We start from the raw sequence: 18,912 nt of genomic DNA, 5'->3' as shown, positions 1-18,912 counted from the left end.
CCCCCCTGCAGGACCATGCTTGCGTGAGGGATGAGGCTGTGCACAGGGACACCAGGCCAGAGCTGCGGCCTACTTCTCACAAGAGCCGGTCTCTCGACTGCAAGATCTGTGAACACATTGCCACCATCAAATCAGCATCTTTGGTAGGCAGCTCCCCATCTCCCTCTCTCTCTCCCTCTCTCCCAAGCCGTTTGCATAAAAAGACGTGTGCGCGTGGGTTATTAGTGTGTGTGCGTGCGTGTGCGCGTACTTGGCGACGCGGGGATGAGGAAGGAGGGAGGGAGGGATGGAGGGAAGGGGTGTCTGTGTTCTCAGCTGTACATCTGTAGTCATGGCAACCAGATCCTGTTAATGGATGTCATTTTTTTTCCATCCTCAGCTTCCCTCTCTCTGCCTCTGCTTCTATGTGTGTGCCTTGCATTTGTTTGTATTCCATGTAAATCTCTGCCGCCTGCCGTCTCTCACCGGCGGTTTGGTTTTGGTCATGGATTGTAAAAGGTGCATGTCCACGTTGTAGCCGATAGTTGTGTCAGATTGTTCTCCTGTGTGATCCTGGCTCCAGCAGCGGCATCATGTAGGAATGCCACTTATTCATCAGGAATGTCGCTGGAGTGGATTGATGTGTAGTTTGCAGATTCTCTGTTTACCAGCGTACAGTACGAAGTTGCTCCTTTGTGCCCGCTCAGTTTCTTTCTTTCCTGTCCAGGGCATCAGGTAGATCCAGGAGCATGAGCAGGACTTTGAGCTGCGGGAGCAGATGTCTGGGTATAAGCGCATGCGGCGACAGCACCAGAAGCAGCTGATCGCCCTGGAGAACAGGCTAAAGGCCGAGATGGATGAGCATAGGCTCCGGCTGCAGAAGGAATTAGAGACACATGCGAACAACACTTACATTGAGCTGGAAAGACTGGCCAAACGCCATGCTGCTCAAACAGACAAAGAGGTACAGCAGGTGTTAGTTGTGAATGAGTAGCAATCTGAAGCGTGAGCAGATTCTCGTCAAGCCAAACTTCAATACAAGGTGATAATTTGATTATTTTAATGTGTTTTCACAGATGAAGTCAGTCGCAGCAGAAGAGAGGCGGATCCAGCAACAGATTGTTGCTCAGCAAAAGAAAGAGCTGACTTCTTTCTTAGAGAACCAGAAAAAGGAATACAGGCTTTGCAAAGAGAAGATCAAGGATGTAATGATGAAATTATACATTGTATCTTGAAACATCTGTGAGTGTGTCTTCACATCATCATGCAAACTTGTGTTCTGGTCCTATTACAGGAGATGAATGAGGACCCTTGTACACCCAAGGAGGAAAAACAGGAGCGTCTGTCGAGGCACAAAGAAACAATGCAGCGCTCTCAGGCTGAGGAGGAAGCTCATCTTCTGGCCCAGCAGAGACTGGTCTATGACCGGAGCTGTAGGGCCCTGAAACGCCGGAGTCTGGTCAGGAGGCATGAGTTTGAGCAGGAGCAACTAAGAGAGGTAGTGTGATTTCCTCACATTATAATGTATAAAGAACCATGACTATGAGGACATCTATTGCTAATTTCAGACGGTTCTGGACATAAGAGCATTTTGTGACACATTGTGGATATGATGACTAAATCAGGTTACAAAAAAACCCTTATAACGTTTTTTTTTTACATTAAAATATCAAGCTGCAACTAACAGTTTGATTATGAATGATCTGTTGTATAGGCTCATTAAATCACTTCTACAAGAGACCAGCGATAAAGAGATATCTTTAAACTTTTACCAACTTTTTTGAAACAAAAATAACCAACAAATCTTCACATTGTAATGAAAATTTGTGGTTTTTAATAAGTGCAAGCCTTCATTTCAACAATGCGAAGGGTTTCACTGGGACAATTTCCCAGAGGAGCCCTGCAATTATACCCTTACTTCCTTAATGTAAAGCTGTGTGTCTGCACATGTGCGTAACAGAAATACCACATTTATTTATATAGTTCAGTAAAAATAATCCCGTAAAGTTATATGGAAAAGCAAGTAGCACCAGAAAGTAACCAGTAAGACCAAATGCTATGATTTCATATTAAATTATATGCAATGGAGCAAAATTTGTGCTATCAAAAGTCAGTCAACCAGCCTTACAATCTTCTTGACAAGGAACTGAACAAGAAGAGGACCCAGAAGGAGATGGAACACGCCCTGATGATCCGGCAGGACGAATCCACCCAAGACATGGAGCGCCGTCAACTCCAGATGCTCCAGAAGCTTCGTGTCGAACTCATCCGGCTACAGCACCAGACTGAGCTCGAAAACCAGGAGGAATACAACGGCCGGCGGCAGAGAGAACTGCACAGGAAACACAGTCTGGAGCAGCGGCAGCAGCCCAGAAACCTCAAGGTGCCGAAAACCTTCTCTTTGCCGCTTTATTCTATGCAGTTAAGTGGCTGATATCTAGTCAGCCTTATTTCAAGACAAAAGTTTGTTTAGAAAATGGAAATGTAGTGTTTAATGATGAGATGGTGAAACGATGGGTTTAATTTTAAGATCGACAGCTTCTCTTCCTATGTTTGATTTGACATGAGCGAGTCCAGTCGTCTTTTTCTTAACTTTCCAGTGGAATCCTGTAGAAAAACATTAATTATGTTGCCATGAGAACTGTGTCCTGCAAAATATGTTTACTCCTTCCCTTCATTTATTGTATAATACAGCAGGGAAAGCTAACGTACGGCAACTGAAATGTTCAAGGGCATTGCAAAAAACTGAATTAGTTAATTATGCCACTCTGTCAAAGGATTTTCTGTAAACTAAAAAGGGTCAGTTTAGGACTCAGCAAAACTGTCAGTTTTTTAGCCCACAAGTCACATCAGTCAATTGGATTGTGAGAGGTAATGAAAAAGTAAAAACTGACTCTTTCATTAAATGTTGAACTTTATTTTGTATAAATATGTTTAAGGCAAATTTCGCTAGAAACCTGGCCTAAGTTGGATTAATTAGATTTATCTCTGAGTGTAGCACAAAACTGGCACTTATGCTACATGTCTGCTAAATGCATTTTTCCTGCATGTAAATGTGCCGCATCTGAAAATCACCCGCTTGGTGGGCGTGTACTTGAGGCTAGTAGCCGGTGTTCAACTCCTGCCGACCTTCTTAAACTATTCTCCCTGCCCCTAACTGGACAAATGCATCGACTCAGGAGCTGTCTACTCCCGAATTTCAAGCCGGACCAACATTTTTTTTTTTACAAAAATGGTTCAGCGAACAGTATTTCTGAAAGCGTAAAAAATAATCTGTGCAGTAGCTGAATCTGTCCTGGTTTTAGTTCACCAGTGGCTAGTTTAGACGTTTTACAGAAGTTTCGTGATGCGTCAGACCTCCACACTCCACATTGAATTTGCAGAAAGTAGAAGTCAAGTCTACTTTAAGCAAATGAGCTGCTTCCCGTTTCGTAGAGATACACCAGATCGCAGCTAGAAACACACCTCAACCGGACCAGCATGCAACGCGGTGCGTTTCACATAGACAGCGAATGGGATGTGGATCTAGTGGGCACGTACCTTAACACTTCTTATTTAACTCCCTGCAGACGCTGGAGATGCAGATCAAAAAACAGTTCCAGGACACTTGCAAGGTGCAGAACAAGCAGTACAAAGCTCTTAGGAACCACCAACTGGAGGTTTCCCCCAAAGGTGACCACAAAACCATCCTGAAGGGCCTGAAAGAGGAGCAGACACGCAAACTGGCTGTTTTGGCCGAGCAGTACGAACAGAGCATCAACGAGATGATGGCTTCACAGGCGGTACGACAACTGTCAGGCATCTTGTCATGAATATCAAAAAGTAGGCCTCATTCATCAGTTATAGGTCTATTTGTACAACATAGTTGCTCTTACATTGAATGTGCATCAGCTACCAAATTTCATTACACATTTGAAGGTCCAGATGACCTTTTACCACCACTTTTGTGGTTTTCTAACTACATTTTTCTGTCCTGTAGGTTGATAAATATGACTACTAACATCAACACCCATAATGTTTGTGACTAATTCTGTTTTTCTTGGTATCTAGATGCGACTAGAAGCTGAGCAGGAAACGGAGTGCCAAGCTCTGAAGCAGCAGCTGAAGCAAGAGATGGAGCTTCTGGACGCCTACCAGAGAAAAACCAAGTCACAGATGGAGACCCAACATGAGCGAGAGCAGCAGAAACTTGAGCAGAAGGTCTCCATACGGAGAGCGCACCTTGAACAGAAGGTAGGTTTAAGATCAAAGCTGCTCTAAAATAGTTTAAATAAATGCAGCACGATGCCATACTTTATAAAAATGACCTCATAGAGGTAGACAGCATCCAGAAGGACAGATTAATGCTGACAAGATTATCGGAGCTGCAGTTCTGTTGGTTGATGTTACCACAGATAGATTCAGATGCTTCGTGTCCTGGCGATGCATTCCAGCTAAACGGCAGAGTTTAGAGTCGGGTAGGCCGTCAGTTTTGCTTTCATGTAATGTCATCTATATTCATTTTTTATTCATTTATTGTTGGTATTTCGATCATCTATTTTTATTGTCTAATTGATTTCCTAACTTTTAAATTTAATTTAATTGTTCACTTTATTGTCTTTTACCCGTTTATTTATTTACTAACTTATTTTATTTATTTACAACTAATACCATTATTATTATTATTTCAAGCCTTGTGCTTATTGTTTTACTCTCTATTTTCTTTTATTCCACTCATCACTTCCCTTACTTGTATGTTTTTTTTCTCCTTTCTAGTTGGCGTTTTTGTACTAATTAATTGAGAACATTTTCTTAACATATTTGGACTGATCAGTCTGCTGTTGTTCAGTCTTTCTCCTGTGTATCCTTCTTTGTACTCCGTCAAGGAACGGCAGAGTTATGTGACGATCAGCGTACGTTTGTCTATGAATCTGTCTGTCTGTCTGTGTGAAACATTACTCAAAAACGGACTAACGGATTTGGATGAAAATTTCAGGGGAAGTCAGAAATGACACAAGGACCACGTCATTAAATTTTCACAGTGATGCAGCTTATAGTCTGCATCCACAGCTTTGTTAAGGATTTCCCATTGCCAGATATAGCTGCCGGCATGGTGTAGCTGTAACCATGACAACAAGTAAACACTTTGTCAGTTACCTGCTGACGATCACATGATTGCGATCCTGCTACAAATTGAATGTGATTTATCAGTTGGAAATCATACAAGGAACAAATGATTTAACTGTGGGGTGTTTCCGAGTCCCATCAATTCCTGCCGCCTGCAACATATTTAGGTCATGTATGTAGAAAACCCCAGCCAGAAAATGGTGAAGCTCCTAACGTTTCACAAAGCCTTTATTCACATTCAGCTGTCAGCCTTATTTTGAACACAAATTCACCTTTCTGTCCTTTACTCCGTTCTTCACCATAAGAGCTTGTCTCCATTCCAGCTGCTTCTAAGGTTAGACACATCCTTTGCTAGACAGCAACAGTGTGGAACCGTTTTCTTTCATCTTGATGTGACTTTAGTTTAGAGTGTAGTCCAAAATGTCACTAAAACATCACAGTTTAGTATGTCGTCCAAAATGTCATTAAAAGTCATAGTTTAGTATGTTGTGAAAAATTACACAAAAATGGTTGAGAGAGTGATTCATACTTTTATTTAGTTGACATTTTAGTGATATTCAGTCATTTTTCATTAATAAGTGAGTGTTTCCATAATCAATAATTCTGAAATTTTTAACAACATCATCATAATGAACATATAACATTATTTTTTTACTTTCAATAAAAATGCATGCAGGATATATCCCATAGACTTCAAAGGTCCCTCCATTATATATTGACTCACCTGATGATTTGAGATGAATAAACCAACCACCATGACCAAAATCAGTGTTACATCCAGTAAAAATATGACCAATTTATGGAACCTCTTGCTATTACAGTGTTGGAGTTACAGATGAGAAATTGCAAAACACATGCTCCAACAAACTAACCATCATTACATTCTTTGGTTCCAGATTGAGGAGGAACTGGCCGCACTTCAGAAGGAACGTACCGAAAGGATCAAGCACTTGCTGGAACGTCAGGACAGAGAAAGTAATGCTTTTGACACAGAAAGTAGAAGCCTCGGCTTTGGAAGCCTGGGATCTCTGGACTTCCCCAAAGAAGACAACAGATGAAAGTGGATTTATCTTTAGAGGACAACATATCCGTGCCCTTTTCACGTCCACTTGACCGTTTGTCACGTCCACGGTGACCAAACTGGATAACTTTCTCTACTCCTTTTCTTCTCTCTTAGATATTGCATCTTCGAATCGAGGTGTTACGTGCAATGAGAGCTTCTTTTGTGAAACTTGAAGGGGGAAAGTAAAGCAAAAGAATCTACAACAACAAACAACATGTCAATAAAAATCCAACCTAGTCAGTGTAACTTCAAAACCTATGTGTTCAAAGTAAGAAGACTCTTTCCTCCATGCCATTTCCTCCTTTTGGTATGAATTGAATAAATCAGGAAATTTTAGTAAAATGGGCACTTTGATATGTTTAAGTAGAACCCCATCATGTTCATATGATGCTTAATGTGTGTGTTACATGGAGGGACATTGTGGAATGTGAGCTGCGGACTCCCCCGTGGTGTTAAGCTGCTTTGTCTTTTTAATTATTTCTTTTATTCAGTTTTATTTGATTTCATTTACTTTTATTTTAATCTCTGAATGTGAATATTACTGTATGGGGTCACTGGATAGTCAGAGTTTATCCATTTTTTAAGTTTTTCTTTTAAAATCATTCAGTCATACTTCCATATTGTGCTTATGCATACAGTATACTGTGGTCCCTCACTTTTTCTAGGCAACCGTTCTTATCTTTTCTTTCATTTGATATGTAGAATCAATTGGCATTAGCTTGATCAACCCGTTTTTATCTTATCACAATTCAAGATCCCACTTGGTAAAACTGCTTATTATTGCATGCACTTTAAGGACAAATTCAGGTTGTGAAGTGAAGCATGAATCTGTCAGAGATTTTAGCTGTTTGTAAATAAAAGTGGTCATAGCGTTTTTTTGTTTTAAGCCTATGGATACTGGACATAAGCGCCATATTTGATATGATAATTTCACAAATGCCTTTCTTTAAGTTGTGCCTGAAGCAGATTTTAGTTACGTGTTTGTTATATCTATATTTTACTTACTGAAGGCCGGCACCATTATGTTTTTGGGTTCATCTAAACTTGTGTGAATCATTTAATGTTCACTAATCAAAGTTCTTGTAAAGGAAAATGGTGAGAATTGTGCTGTATAATTTTTGATATGAATATTTGTACATGAGAACATAGCTAGAATATACAGAGACACTGGTCTATTACTGATTACAGAGCTTAATGATAAAGATTTTTGTTTCTTTTTCTTTTTGTTTTATAATATAGAGAAATGGTCATACAATAGCTCAATATATTGCTAAGTCGAACCACTAGACTGTCAGATTGTATAAATGCTGGTGAATGGAACCACAGAGTTCTTATAATACCTTTTGCAGATCAGCGGTCCTACAAAAGCAAACGTACCAACACGTGGGTCCGGATTGCATTTGAGTAATTAGTGTCTAATGATAAGATTTACATATTTTTCGCCATGTTCATTATGGTCATTGAACAGGTTGCACAATTATTCCATTTGTACCGAATGGAACGATAATTGTTTGGTGCTTAATTTCTAATACCACCTTTAGCCTTGTAGTTTTTTGTCTTGGAGAGATGATTGATTTTTACAAAATGTGAGCATTTTGAAAACCCCCTCTGAGTCAAAACACTACTAAGTTTTTCTCATGACATATTTAGAGTGCCCCATGCAGTGAAACCCTCTAAAAAATGAAGTATATGTATGAAAAAATAAATACTATTTTATCATGGGTCGGTTTTTGAAACACTGTTCAATGTGGTGGTCTTGAATGCAGCCCTGTTGTTCTGCGTTAACAGGTATTTCTTCACCTGTATTCTCTCTTTTATTTCTTTGTTCATTTCAGAGCCACAACTTGTATTAGTCATTTTCCTCACAGGGCTGAAAGGTGGAAGGCGTCCCCTGAATTCACAAAGTATTTTTAAACGGAGGAATACAATGACATTCAGTTTCAATGGCAATAGAAGTTAAATGCTCTTGTTTTACACGTCGACACCTAAATTCCGAATTTGCTACGTTCGACCAGAGTGTGTTCTGAAGTTGAGTGGCTCCGCTAGATTTTATCAGCCTTTTACATTTTCATGAACTTTCTGAAATTTGATGATGCAGTAAGGCCTTTTGTCTGGTCACATATAACTGAAGCCTTGTGGACAAATGGTTCCATATTTTTAAAAAAAAGTGCTGTTGGGGTGCTTGAATAAGTTTGCCTGAGAGCTTCAGAACAATTATGAACCTTACAATTTGTGTGAATTTTGCGTTACTAGAAAGATGTATTTAGTTAGAATAAAGGGGACTTTCCTAAAGAACTTTATTCACCATTTCCTGTGCAGTTCAAAGACAAAATAAAAGAGATTCTGTTGCAAAAAAAGGAGTCTCGATCAACATCCTGCATCTTATGACAGTGCATTTCTTATTGTATGTGGTTGCATTTCCCTGTAATGCTCTTCTAATGTGGTGTGGGACTTCTCACTTTTGCTTTTGTTCGGTGTGTGTGATATGACCACCGTGACCTACATTGTATCTAATGCTGTTTATCGCAATTTACTTTAGGCTACAAACAAAGAAAACCTGAAACCTGAAATGGGAACCAGAGGTGAGAGGGAAGTTACACTGCAGAGGGTCCAGCTTTTTCGGCTTACTCGCATTTCACTGCTTGATTTAGGAGCTTGTTGTGGTCTTTTTTGGCATGTTTGAACTGTATATGCTGGCAGGAATCCGACTGAAGTTTCCTTGAACTGTCAACGCCTGTGACAGCCGTTGCCCGCCTCACCACAACCCCTCTACTGTCCCCTGGGGCAACTTGGAAAGCCCCGAGGTTGGCAGAAGGGTGGTTCGCCTTTACCTGAAGTAGTGCTGACAGGATTGTGGTGAGGTGAGTTCCCCCTGGCTTTTCTCGTGTAGCTGGTGGTTTGACAGACAAAACAGCATCTAATGCGTGAATACCATCTAAATCCGCTCATGCTGAGATGTTTCACTTTCAGTGCCGAGCTAACCTGTTGCTTCAGCACTCTCCTGTCCCGCAGTTTGACCTCTAATTAACCCTGTGATGCATCACAAAGTCTCTCCGGGCAGAAGTGACCTCAGTCCTGGAAGCATGTTGCGGTTGTGACGATGAGCTTAGACAACGCATAAAAAACTCCCAGTTTGTATTATTTCCAGGTTCCTCATGTTCTGAGTCAGTTCAAATCCCTTTAGGATGCAACACCAGTGAAATCATCGCCTGATAATGTGAGCTATGCCTTAAACTTGTGATGTGATGACACCAACATATCGCCTGCTTGAGCTAAGAGGACCCACCCCTTTACGCACTTGTACGAGTTTCTGATTGAGAAATGCATTTCCTCTGACCTTGCCAGCTTCCTGTGTGAATGCCCACATGAAAAATATGGTTGCTCAAAGACACATGTGGTCTGAGGAGACACTAGAAACAGAGACACGAAATTCAGCAGAACTATTTACCAAGAAAATCAAGCGAAAGGTAGAGAGATGTGTTGCAAATTCAAAATCTCCCTTTGTCTGGTAAACAGTGTGGTTTTCATGCAGGTTTTTTCACTTACCTTTGAAATTGTTGATCCCCTCAGAGGTAAACTATGAGTTAACCATTGCTGCATCTGGACACCAGATGATTAGATATGAGACTGTTGCCTTCATTTGAATTCAAGAAACTTAATGGTGCATCATCAGTATGTAGGTTTGTGCACCAGCTAGAGCTCACTTTTGCTTCCTCACAGACACTGACTAAGCCCTCACCTTCTCACCCACTATCTCTAAAGGGTGTCAGCCAGCCTGCTAGTGAATAGTGTCAAAGGGAAGGCTGACCTCAGTCCTTAAATTATCCTCATGCGTGTCTGACACAGTTTTGTTCCTCAAGCGATTGAAATAAACACCTATATTTTCCATGCACAGCTAAAAGGAAGTGCTGTTAAAAACATTTGCACTAAACTGTGTGTTAATACAGCTCCTAATAATCTAGTGGACAATGTCTCTACATGCCTCCACTGTGGGCAGGCATGTAGGGACATTGTCCACTTGTTTCATATGGGAGAGAGAGAGAGAGAGAGAGAGAGAGAGAGAAAAAATGCACACACGAATGAGAGGAGGAAATTCTGGGAAATTTGGTTGCCTCACAAGAGCACGTCATTTCCTCCTATGACAAATGTGTGGTTTCAGTCTTTTTAAAAAGTTTTAGAGGAGTGTGATTATGATAAGTCCGCAGAATTTGCCTGATACCGAGAGGAGAATGAATGGTCATGTGAAGAGTATGAGTTTTCAGAAGTTTATGGAATCGGCAACAAGTAAGTTGGATTGCATCTACTTTTTAAAATGAATATATAACATAGCATTAAACATTTTTGCACACTGAGGTTGACTTTTAGATGTTGTGAAACTAACTGAAAGTTTCAGTTTCCTGCACGAAATTAGTTTTTGAACAGTTTGGGGAATCTGCCTCACGTTTCAAGTAACTGACTGAGTGTTTGAAGGCATCTCAACATACTGTATAAGTAGTGTTAAAAGTCTGAGAATACAGCTGTCTGCAGGTGTTTTCTTTTTACTTGCTGATTGCTTGTTAGGTGAAGTATGTATTTTTATCTCTCTTGCACTCTCTGCACTTGTGGTTTTAACGTGAAGTTCCCCTCACCAATGGGATGTAGGATAACCATAACTGACCAGTTCCTTTCTCCTCAGCATTACTCTCTCTCCTGCTGATTATGGCTGTTGATTCAACAAAAACTGTGGCGGCAAGCAGAAACCAGCAGTGTGGGAATGCTCTGCTACAGACTTTGAAGCTCACCAGACTCGTACGAAAGGAATCTACCGACCTAATCAAAACATATGTGAGTACAGGCATAAAACTGCTTCATCTTATTTTGTGTTAAATCCCCATCTGCTTGCACAGCACTGCACCTTTTCACAATACACAGACAGTTCATGCTTCTCCTTCAGCTCTGTGGTTCAATTTGTGTCTTATCCCGTGTTGTTTCTTTGTTTTTTTGTGCAGAAAGTTTATCAAGGAGAAATGTCAGATCTCTTCTGCGAGGGGTCAGTGAGCAACATCCCTGACCCCAGCATCTCTGGGCTGGATCCCTCCGAGAAGATAGTGAGCATCTACACCAATCTCCAAATGTTCATCCCACATTTCAAGCGGGTGTACGAGCAGCAGACAGACTTACAGTCACCAACCAGCCCTCTGCTGACTGAGCTCACCAATGTCAGTCTTCGCAGCAGGAACCTGGCTCTTCTCATAAAGGCATTTTATCAGAGCCTCTTCCCAAACCTGCCTGTTCCGGAGCCGGCGGGAGGGCCGACGACGCTACCTCCCCCTCAGAACGTCTTCCAGCAGAAGGTCTACGGCTGCGTGGTCCTGAAGACCTACAAGAAGTTTCTGTTAGACGTTTCCAAAGTACTGAACAATATAAAAGGTAAAGTGTGCAGAAGGAGGATCCAGATGAATGCACTCTTTTTCTGAAGATGAGACAGTCAGTTTCCAGCAGCATTTGGGCTGTTAAAGACTTAAAAATGGAAGTGTGTATGAAGATGGCTGGTACATCAGTGTAATGGAGCCTATTTATGGTATTTAATATTTATTTTCTCGTGTGTTTCTGGTGAGAAGAATGCTGTTCAAAGAGTGTAGAGATGTCTCCAAGCAAGTTATGTATATTTAATTTGTGTTATGTAAGGTTCTAAGTTGCAAACTTATTTGATGTACACAGAATTCTATAAAAATCTAATACTTTGCAGCTATACTTCTCTGTCACCTTTGTTTTCTTTATGTGGTCAGTAATGTGTGTCAGTGTCTGACAAGTAAACTCAGTCTAAATACAAACATCTTTCTGCAGTGAAGGTCTTTTTTTTGGTGAAAGGACACAAAAACACTAGAACTTGCCAAGCATCATGTGCTGTTTTCTGCAAACAATCAGTCCAGCAAGAGGGGTTAAAAGAAAATCAGGAAGCTGCTGAGACGCTGACTATGTGATATCAGCTCAGAATGACGCATGTGTTGGACACAAGGCTGCATCAGATAGGAAAGATTTCATGAAACTGGCGGGCTGTCTGGCCAGTCACAAGGTGTGGGTGTGTGTGGGTCAGATTACTGTATGTGTTAAAAGTTTGCACACTTGCATCTTTATATAGATGGAGATGCAAGTGTGTGTGGGGTGGAGTGGTTAAACAAACAAACTAACAAAAAAAAAAAAGAAATCTTGCAGAATTACCCTTTTTTAAACAGAACATTATTAACACCTGTGTGCAAATTTGCCATTGTCACATGTGTAGATAAGAAATATCTTTATTGAAATGAAGTTATTCTTTTCTAAACTTTCCTCAAGTCACAAGCTCTCGGGAAACTGGAAGTAGATGGGGGATTCACTCTGGGTCATGAATCAAGTTCCCTGTTATAACTTGGTCTTATTTAAAGCACAAACACAGAGGGTACCTCAGGACAACAGCCATTCTTCAGGCTACATTATTCATTCATTTTCACTACCCTCTTAATGCTTTGCAACACCTCGATGGAGATGAAGTTTATCCCAGTCAGTGTAAAATGCTCTCTAATCCACCTGACGCATGTTTCTTTTTGGCTTTTTCGCTTGTTGGAGATAAAACTAGTGCAGTTCGAATGACAACGCACAGTGCATACAAAGCCCAACAGAACTAGACAGAGGTGGCTGCTGCAACAACTCCTGCAATCAATCTCCAGCATATAGGAAAATGCATCTACTTCTGGTAAACCTTTGGGGTTTTTGGGGGTAGTGGGTGTCAGACTGTGGTTAAGAATGAGACTTATTACTCAAACTTACCCCTCAATTTGACATCAGATTGAAAATACAACCAGTTTTGGAAAGCTTGATGAAGACATTTTCTACACCGACTTCAATTTAAATGTAAAACTCTGCTATCCGTAATCAGAAAGATTAGTCGAACGGATGTTCAAGATTACTTTGAGCTCATATTGAAGTTAATTTAGGACAAACAAATAATTTTAGGGATTTTATGAGATTGAAAATACATGCAACTTAGAAACTAATTTCTATTTGACAAACTGACAAGTATTAACAATAATAAACCTGAACCACAATCACATATTTTACGTTTTTTTAACCATAAAATAAAACCGTAAAGTCTTTATAAAGTGAGAACATAAAGCATACAATTTTAAAGATTGTAGTGATGAATCAAATAATTAAAATTAATGAGAACCTGGAATTATTCGATTGTGGGGGTTTCTCTCAATAATATAACATTGTATAGTCTTTATGGTTTATTTTATAGAAGGGTGCAGTCTTTTTTAAGCTGTAAAATTCGCGTAAAAGAATCATTAATGAATCAGGTGCAAGTTCAACAGTATTGTAACATGTGTTACATGATTTCACCTGTAGAGGGCGGTGCATACCAACAACTGAATACATGATATGAAGTCAGGAACACATCTGACTCATAGCATCATTTAAAAATAAAATACAAAACAGTGAAAATACTTACCAGACTAGGGCTGCACAGCGGCGTAGTGGTTAGCACTTTCGCCTTGCAGCAAGAAGATCCCGGTTCGAATCCCGGGGTGTGCCTGGGATCTTTCTGCATGGAGTTTGCATGTTCTCCCTGTGCATGCGTGAGTTTTCTCCGGGTACTCCGGCTTCCTCCCACAGTCCAAAAATATGCTGAGGTGAATTGACTATTCTAAATTGCCTGTAGGTGTGAATGTGAGTGTGATTGTGTGTCTGTATAGGTAGCCCTGCGACAGACTGGCGACCTGTCCAGGGTGTCCCCTGCCTTCGCCCGAGTCAGCTGAGATAGGCTCCAGCACCCAGGATCCAGTGGTTCATCAGGACCTCTGGGGATGTCCTGTGGATTCTGTGGATCCTGTGGATTGCAGAGTGGGCCCTACCTAGACCAGGCTAATCCTGGATCATCACACAATTGCTCAGTCAGATCTGAATGTGGAGAGTGTGGAACCCAGGTGAACAGCTGAGCTCTGTCGTCTTCTTCAGGCCACTCCTGAGCAGCTTTAGTTTGTCCTGCTGAGGGTGGCAGCTGGCATCAAGGACAGCTGTTGCCATGGAGACTGGGGGGTTGTTTGTCCTGCAGTGTTTAGGTCGTGGTAGGTGTCAAACATCCACATGAACGTCAAGGTTTACAGCAGAATGTTGCTTTAGAACAAGATGATGGATGTTGTTCTCTTTAGCTGTCAGTGGTCAGAATGTTGTGGCTGATCAGTGGATCTGTCTGCCTTTACTTTGACATCCAGAGTTATACAAAATGTCGCATGTGTGCAGTGTAGAAGAGATTTACTTTACTGTATGCAGTTTTAGTGGTCCCATCAGAGAAAATCATATCCATATACAGATTTTTATTAATTCCAGGGCTGGTTCATTAAAGATTATAATAATAACTACATCAGATAATTCTTTTGTGAGAATTGTGATGCTGAAGCAGTGATCGGTTTTTTCTGTTTATTCTCTGGAGATGCACAATTAGGGACGTCTGCAGCGACTGAGAAAGAGTCTCACCACATCCTGACATGAGGAAAAAGACTTTATTGAAGACTACAATGAGGAAAACTATCAGCAGACGGCAGCATTCAAGATGAGCTCTGAACATCTGATCTGGAACAGGAATTCAGTCACGGCAGTATGAGCTTCATTTCAGTCTGTAGCTGCTGAATTCATGGATGAATTCAGGCCTCCTGTTCAGCCACTCGTAGTTTCCAAGTGACCACATGGGTGGAGCCAAGGCGGAGTCTGGGTGGAGTTAGGGCGGAGAGTGGGAGGGGAGGTGGGTGGCAGCTTCCCTCTCTACCCCCCACCTCCCCCCACTGCTCCCCTCTACTCCCCCACCGGCCCCCACACCTTTCTCCGCTCGACGAGTTTTTCGAAAATCTGAGTCTCGACGAGTTTTCCCGAGTTTCTCGAGTTTCCACGAGATCAGAGGCAGAACAAGTTGTCATGAAGAGGTGTTGAAGTCAGTGAGGATGTTTAGTTTTTGTTGGCAAACTTTATTCTTGTTGTCGTGGGACTGCAGTATTTAAAACTGTTCCTTCTATTTGACCTCATGTTTATTAGTTTTAGTGGAGAAAGTTATTTTAATTGTCGACTAGTCTCTAATAAACCAAATAATAAATTGGATTAGTCAAGAGGTTTAAATTTCTTACTTTGTCATATTTTAAATATGACCAAAAACATAAAAATAAAGCGTCTTGAGACAATTTGACCTGTAATTGGTGTTATATAAACAAAATAGAATTTAAATTGTATGTATCTTGTAATGTTGGAGTAATTCAGCCATATATGTTGGAAAACACATTTTCTTTGTCCATTAATCTGTTGATTGTTTTCTCCAGTAATTAATTTCTTGTTTTGGTTTATAAAATGTCAAACCCAAATATATTCAGTTTACTGTTAGAAAATTAGCTTAGTCAGAAAGATAGTTGATAATGTGTGAACTGTTGCAGCTTGTGAGCCGTAGAAGGTTTTAATGTTTGGGGCTGAGTGTCAGAAAACATTTAGAAACCAACATCAACAAAACACTCAAAGATTTGAACATCATTAAAGGGAAATCCAACTTTTGCATGACAATGTCTAATTAAAGGGCATTTATTTCCAATGTAAATGTGTGATATTCGTCCTCTGGAGCTTCTCTTCACATCGTCTTCCACCTGGACTGGTTTGGTCGGGAGCATGTTCTACAAACATCTGAAAAACTGCACTTTACCATCAATGAATGACACTGAAGTTTAATCTCTACATAAATGAGACTGAGTCTGGATGTGCTGCTCTGTCATTAACTCCAAAGTTTAGGGAAAGTTCAAAGAAAAGAGGACAGTTCAGATCAGACTTGAGAATGAGCTTATTTTGAACAAACATCTCAGACTTTCTGAGCTTCAGCACCTCTAGCAAGATATTTTAACAACAAGCAACTCCAGAGATCCAGAAGTTGGAGAGAGTTGCTTTAGCTGAGCCAAAGAACATGTGGGACGCTAACCTAGCAAACATTTCAGACTTTTCTCTGTGAATTCTGAGAAATAATTTCCTATTTAATGACAGAGCGACACATCTGAACTCAGCCTCATTAAAACAGACTCTAATTCAGTGTCATCCATCCATATTAAAGTACAGTTACCCAAAATGTTTGTTGCATGAGCTCCAACAAAACCTGTCCAGGTAGAAGGCCACTTTGACAAACAGGAAGTGGAAGATTCCAAGCAGATTTATAGAAGGGGGAACCGGACTGTACTAAGTGTGGTCGAGTATAGAGGGGTGTTTTGTGGGTTTTTAAGGCTGATAATGATTATTAGTGAGACATTTGGAGCAGATATTCATTTGTAGTAAATGAAGGTATTTAAAATCTTGGCGTTAAACTCAGAAGAACACAAACTCTAACAGAAAACTTTGTTGATACGTTTTTGTTTTGTTTACAGATGTTAAGTTAAAGGAGTTTTATTCATGACGTATAACCAATCAAATCACTCCAGAAGACAGAGCGACCACAGCTAGATAAAGGTTCAGAGCCAAAGTAGCGTCATTTTTAAATGGATTTATTACCGGAAATCAGTAAAAAATAAAATACTGATAATCAGTAAATTAGTCAGCCCACAATTAATACAATTCCACAATGTATGTCTCTTTCCTCTGACTTATTATTTGTACAATATATGATGTATATGATGGTGTTTTTTGAACCAAAGGCTATACTATGATGTTTTCTCAAAGACATACTATGCTACTCTGTTCTGGCCCTGGGCTGCTGCACTCCTCCTCTGTTGTTTTCTGGATTGTACTCAGCTGCATGCCTTCATCCACCTGGCCTCCGTTGACTCGTCCCGCCTGCCGTCTCTGGAGCTGAAGCTGGATTGGAACAGACCAAAGTACCATCCAATCACGATGCCAGCTGCCTCTCAAAAGGCTCCTTCGTCTGGCGGCACTTCTTCAGAGGGGAAGCTGAGCTTCAGCAGAACTTTGGAGATGTGTTCCAGTGGTTGGTGGATGTGTGGGGAGATAGAGAGGGACCTTTGAATTGTTCAGAAAGGAACACAGGGAACTCATTGGTAGTTTTAGTTTAGGGTGCTACTGCGGTGTGTTTCTGGGTTTTAAGAGGTGAACAGGAAGAGTTTTTTTTGTATTGATGATCTTTTACTTTGTTCCTGGTTGGAATGCCCGTCAATGTCAATATGAAGTTCACTTTTAGTTCTGTTGATATATTTTTATTTTACTAACATCCATTTGTTTTTAACCCCCTCACATGTTGTGTTGCTGTAGACGTACTCTTTCAAATAAATATTTGTCTAACCCTCTGGAAACCAGCGTTTGGACTGTTTTTGTGTTGCTCCTCACCTACTTCAGACAGCCAGAACAGAACAACGTTTCCTGGACAAAAGGCTAAACTCTGATGTTTTTAGAACGACATGCTATGCTACAGGCTTTTTTCATTGACATATTACTATGATGTTTTTTTTTTGTCGTTTTTTTTTAGCAACATAGAAGAATTTGAACAGTTTTAAAAATTACTACACTTTTACTTGTGCAATGAAATATATGAAATAACATACTATTTTGACAACATACTGCACTATGACATTTTATGAACCACATATCATACATGACAATTTTAGGCAACATCCTATCATTTTGCACTTTTTGAACCACTTAATAATCTTTGTTTTTTTTGCTGACATGCTATACTATGAACTACAGGCCATACTATGTTATTCTTGAAAAGTAAACTATACTTTCACATTTTCTGAACTACATCCTATACTATGGCGTTATATACAGAGTGCTTTGGTTACATGTTGATTTATAGTCTAGATTTTTTTCTGTTTTATTTTTTGACAGGATTACCACAGACCTGACCGTGAACACTGTTGACACCCACCTGAGGGAGTCGCTGCCTAAGATCTCCAGGCTGCTTGGTCGTGGTCTTTCCGGTTCTGCTCCAGAACGCCTTCATCAACCACGTCTTCTTTTGAAGAGGCCCTCATCTGCTGCAATCTCTGACCTTCAGGACTATTGAACTAACACAGGATCTGTAGTCAGACTTGAGGCGTCACTGTCTCTTAAAAAGGCTTTTTCATATTTAACCATTAAAATATCTCAGTAAAAATAAGTCATTTTCTCTAGTATTCTCTCACTCACCTTGTGTTGTGACGTCTTTGCAGTGTTAAAGAGAAGTTGAGGGTAAAATACTGGACAGAAGTATTTACCACAGATGAAGCAATTAGTGAACGTTGTTTCCATGAGTCATTCATTCTCATGGTGCCTTGACTTTTATGAGGAACTCTGTTGTGAAGTTTTGTTTCCATCATTGACTGTTTCTGCTACTAATGACTATGTGTAACATTAACGGGTAATATGTATGTTTGTACAGTGACGCAGAACAGAGATCTCATGCATTTGATCCAATTAAGACTTATATTTATGGCTGTATTACATCCACTTTTTAACTTAGGACTGATTACTTATGTGGGTGGTATGGCTCAGTGGGTAGAGTGGCTGTCTTGTAACTGGAAGGTTGCCGGTTCGATCCTCAGCCTGTCAAGGTGTCCCTGAGCAAGACAGTGAACCCCTAATTGCTCCTGATGGGTTGTGGTTAGCGCCTTGCATGGCAGCTTCTGCCATCAGTGTGTGAATGGGTGAATGAGACGTATCATGTAAAGCGCTTTGGATAAAAGCTATATAAATACAACTGTTTACCATTTATTTTCTGCCTATAAGCAGTTCATCTTGCACAACAGCACTCCCCTTTTCTTTTCATGTAGAAACATACATCATGAACTGAAGTCAGG

The 18,912-nt window shown here is 40.5% G+C and overlaps 2 protein-coding genes across 2 annotated transcripts; both read left to right on the top strand.

Annotated features, from left to right (window-relative positions):
* Positions 1-18: 18 nt before the first annotated feature.
* taok3b (TAO kinase 3b) lies at positions 19-7,869 on the top strand. Its single transcript, XM_022194620.2, has 8 exons — positions 19-143; positions 707-943; positions 1,056-1,184; positions 1,274-1,477; positions 2,123-2,362; positions 3,549-3,761; positions 4,030-4,212; positions 5,982-7,869. Exons 2-8 carry the CDS (start codon positions 758-760, stop codon positions 6,141-6,143), a joined length of 1,317 nt encoding a protein of 438 aa, XP_022050312.1. The 5' UTR covers positions 19-143; positions 707-757; the 3' UTR covers positions 6,144-7,869.
* A 749-nt stretch (positions 7,870-8,618) lies between these two features.
* Positions 8,619-11,965, top strand: m17 (IL-6 subfamily cytokine M17). Its single transcript, XM_022194590.2, has 3 exons — positions 8,619-10,432; positions 10,824-10,972; positions 11,137-11,965. Exons 1-3 carry the CDS (start codon positions 10,339-10,341, stop codon positions 11,602-11,604), a joined length of 711 nt encoding a protein of 236 aa, XP_022050282.1. The 5' UTR covers positions 8,619-10,338; the 3' UTR covers positions 11,605-11,965.
* The last annotated feature ends 6,947 nt before the right edge of the window (positions 11,966-18,912 follow it).

The sequence above is a fragment of the Acanthochromis polyacanthus genome, chromosome 18 (genome assembly GCF_021347895.1).
Source record: "Acanthochromis polyacanthus isolate Apoly-LR-REF ecotype Palm Island chromosome 18, KAUST_Apoly_ChrSc, whole genome shotgun sequence".
NCBI lineage: Eukaryota > Metazoa > Chordata > Actinopteri > Pomacentridae > Acanthochromis > Acanthochromis polyacanthus.
The sequence above is the reverse complement of the archived record's forward strand: the minus strand, read 5'-3'. Positions and strand labels throughout refer to the sequence as shown.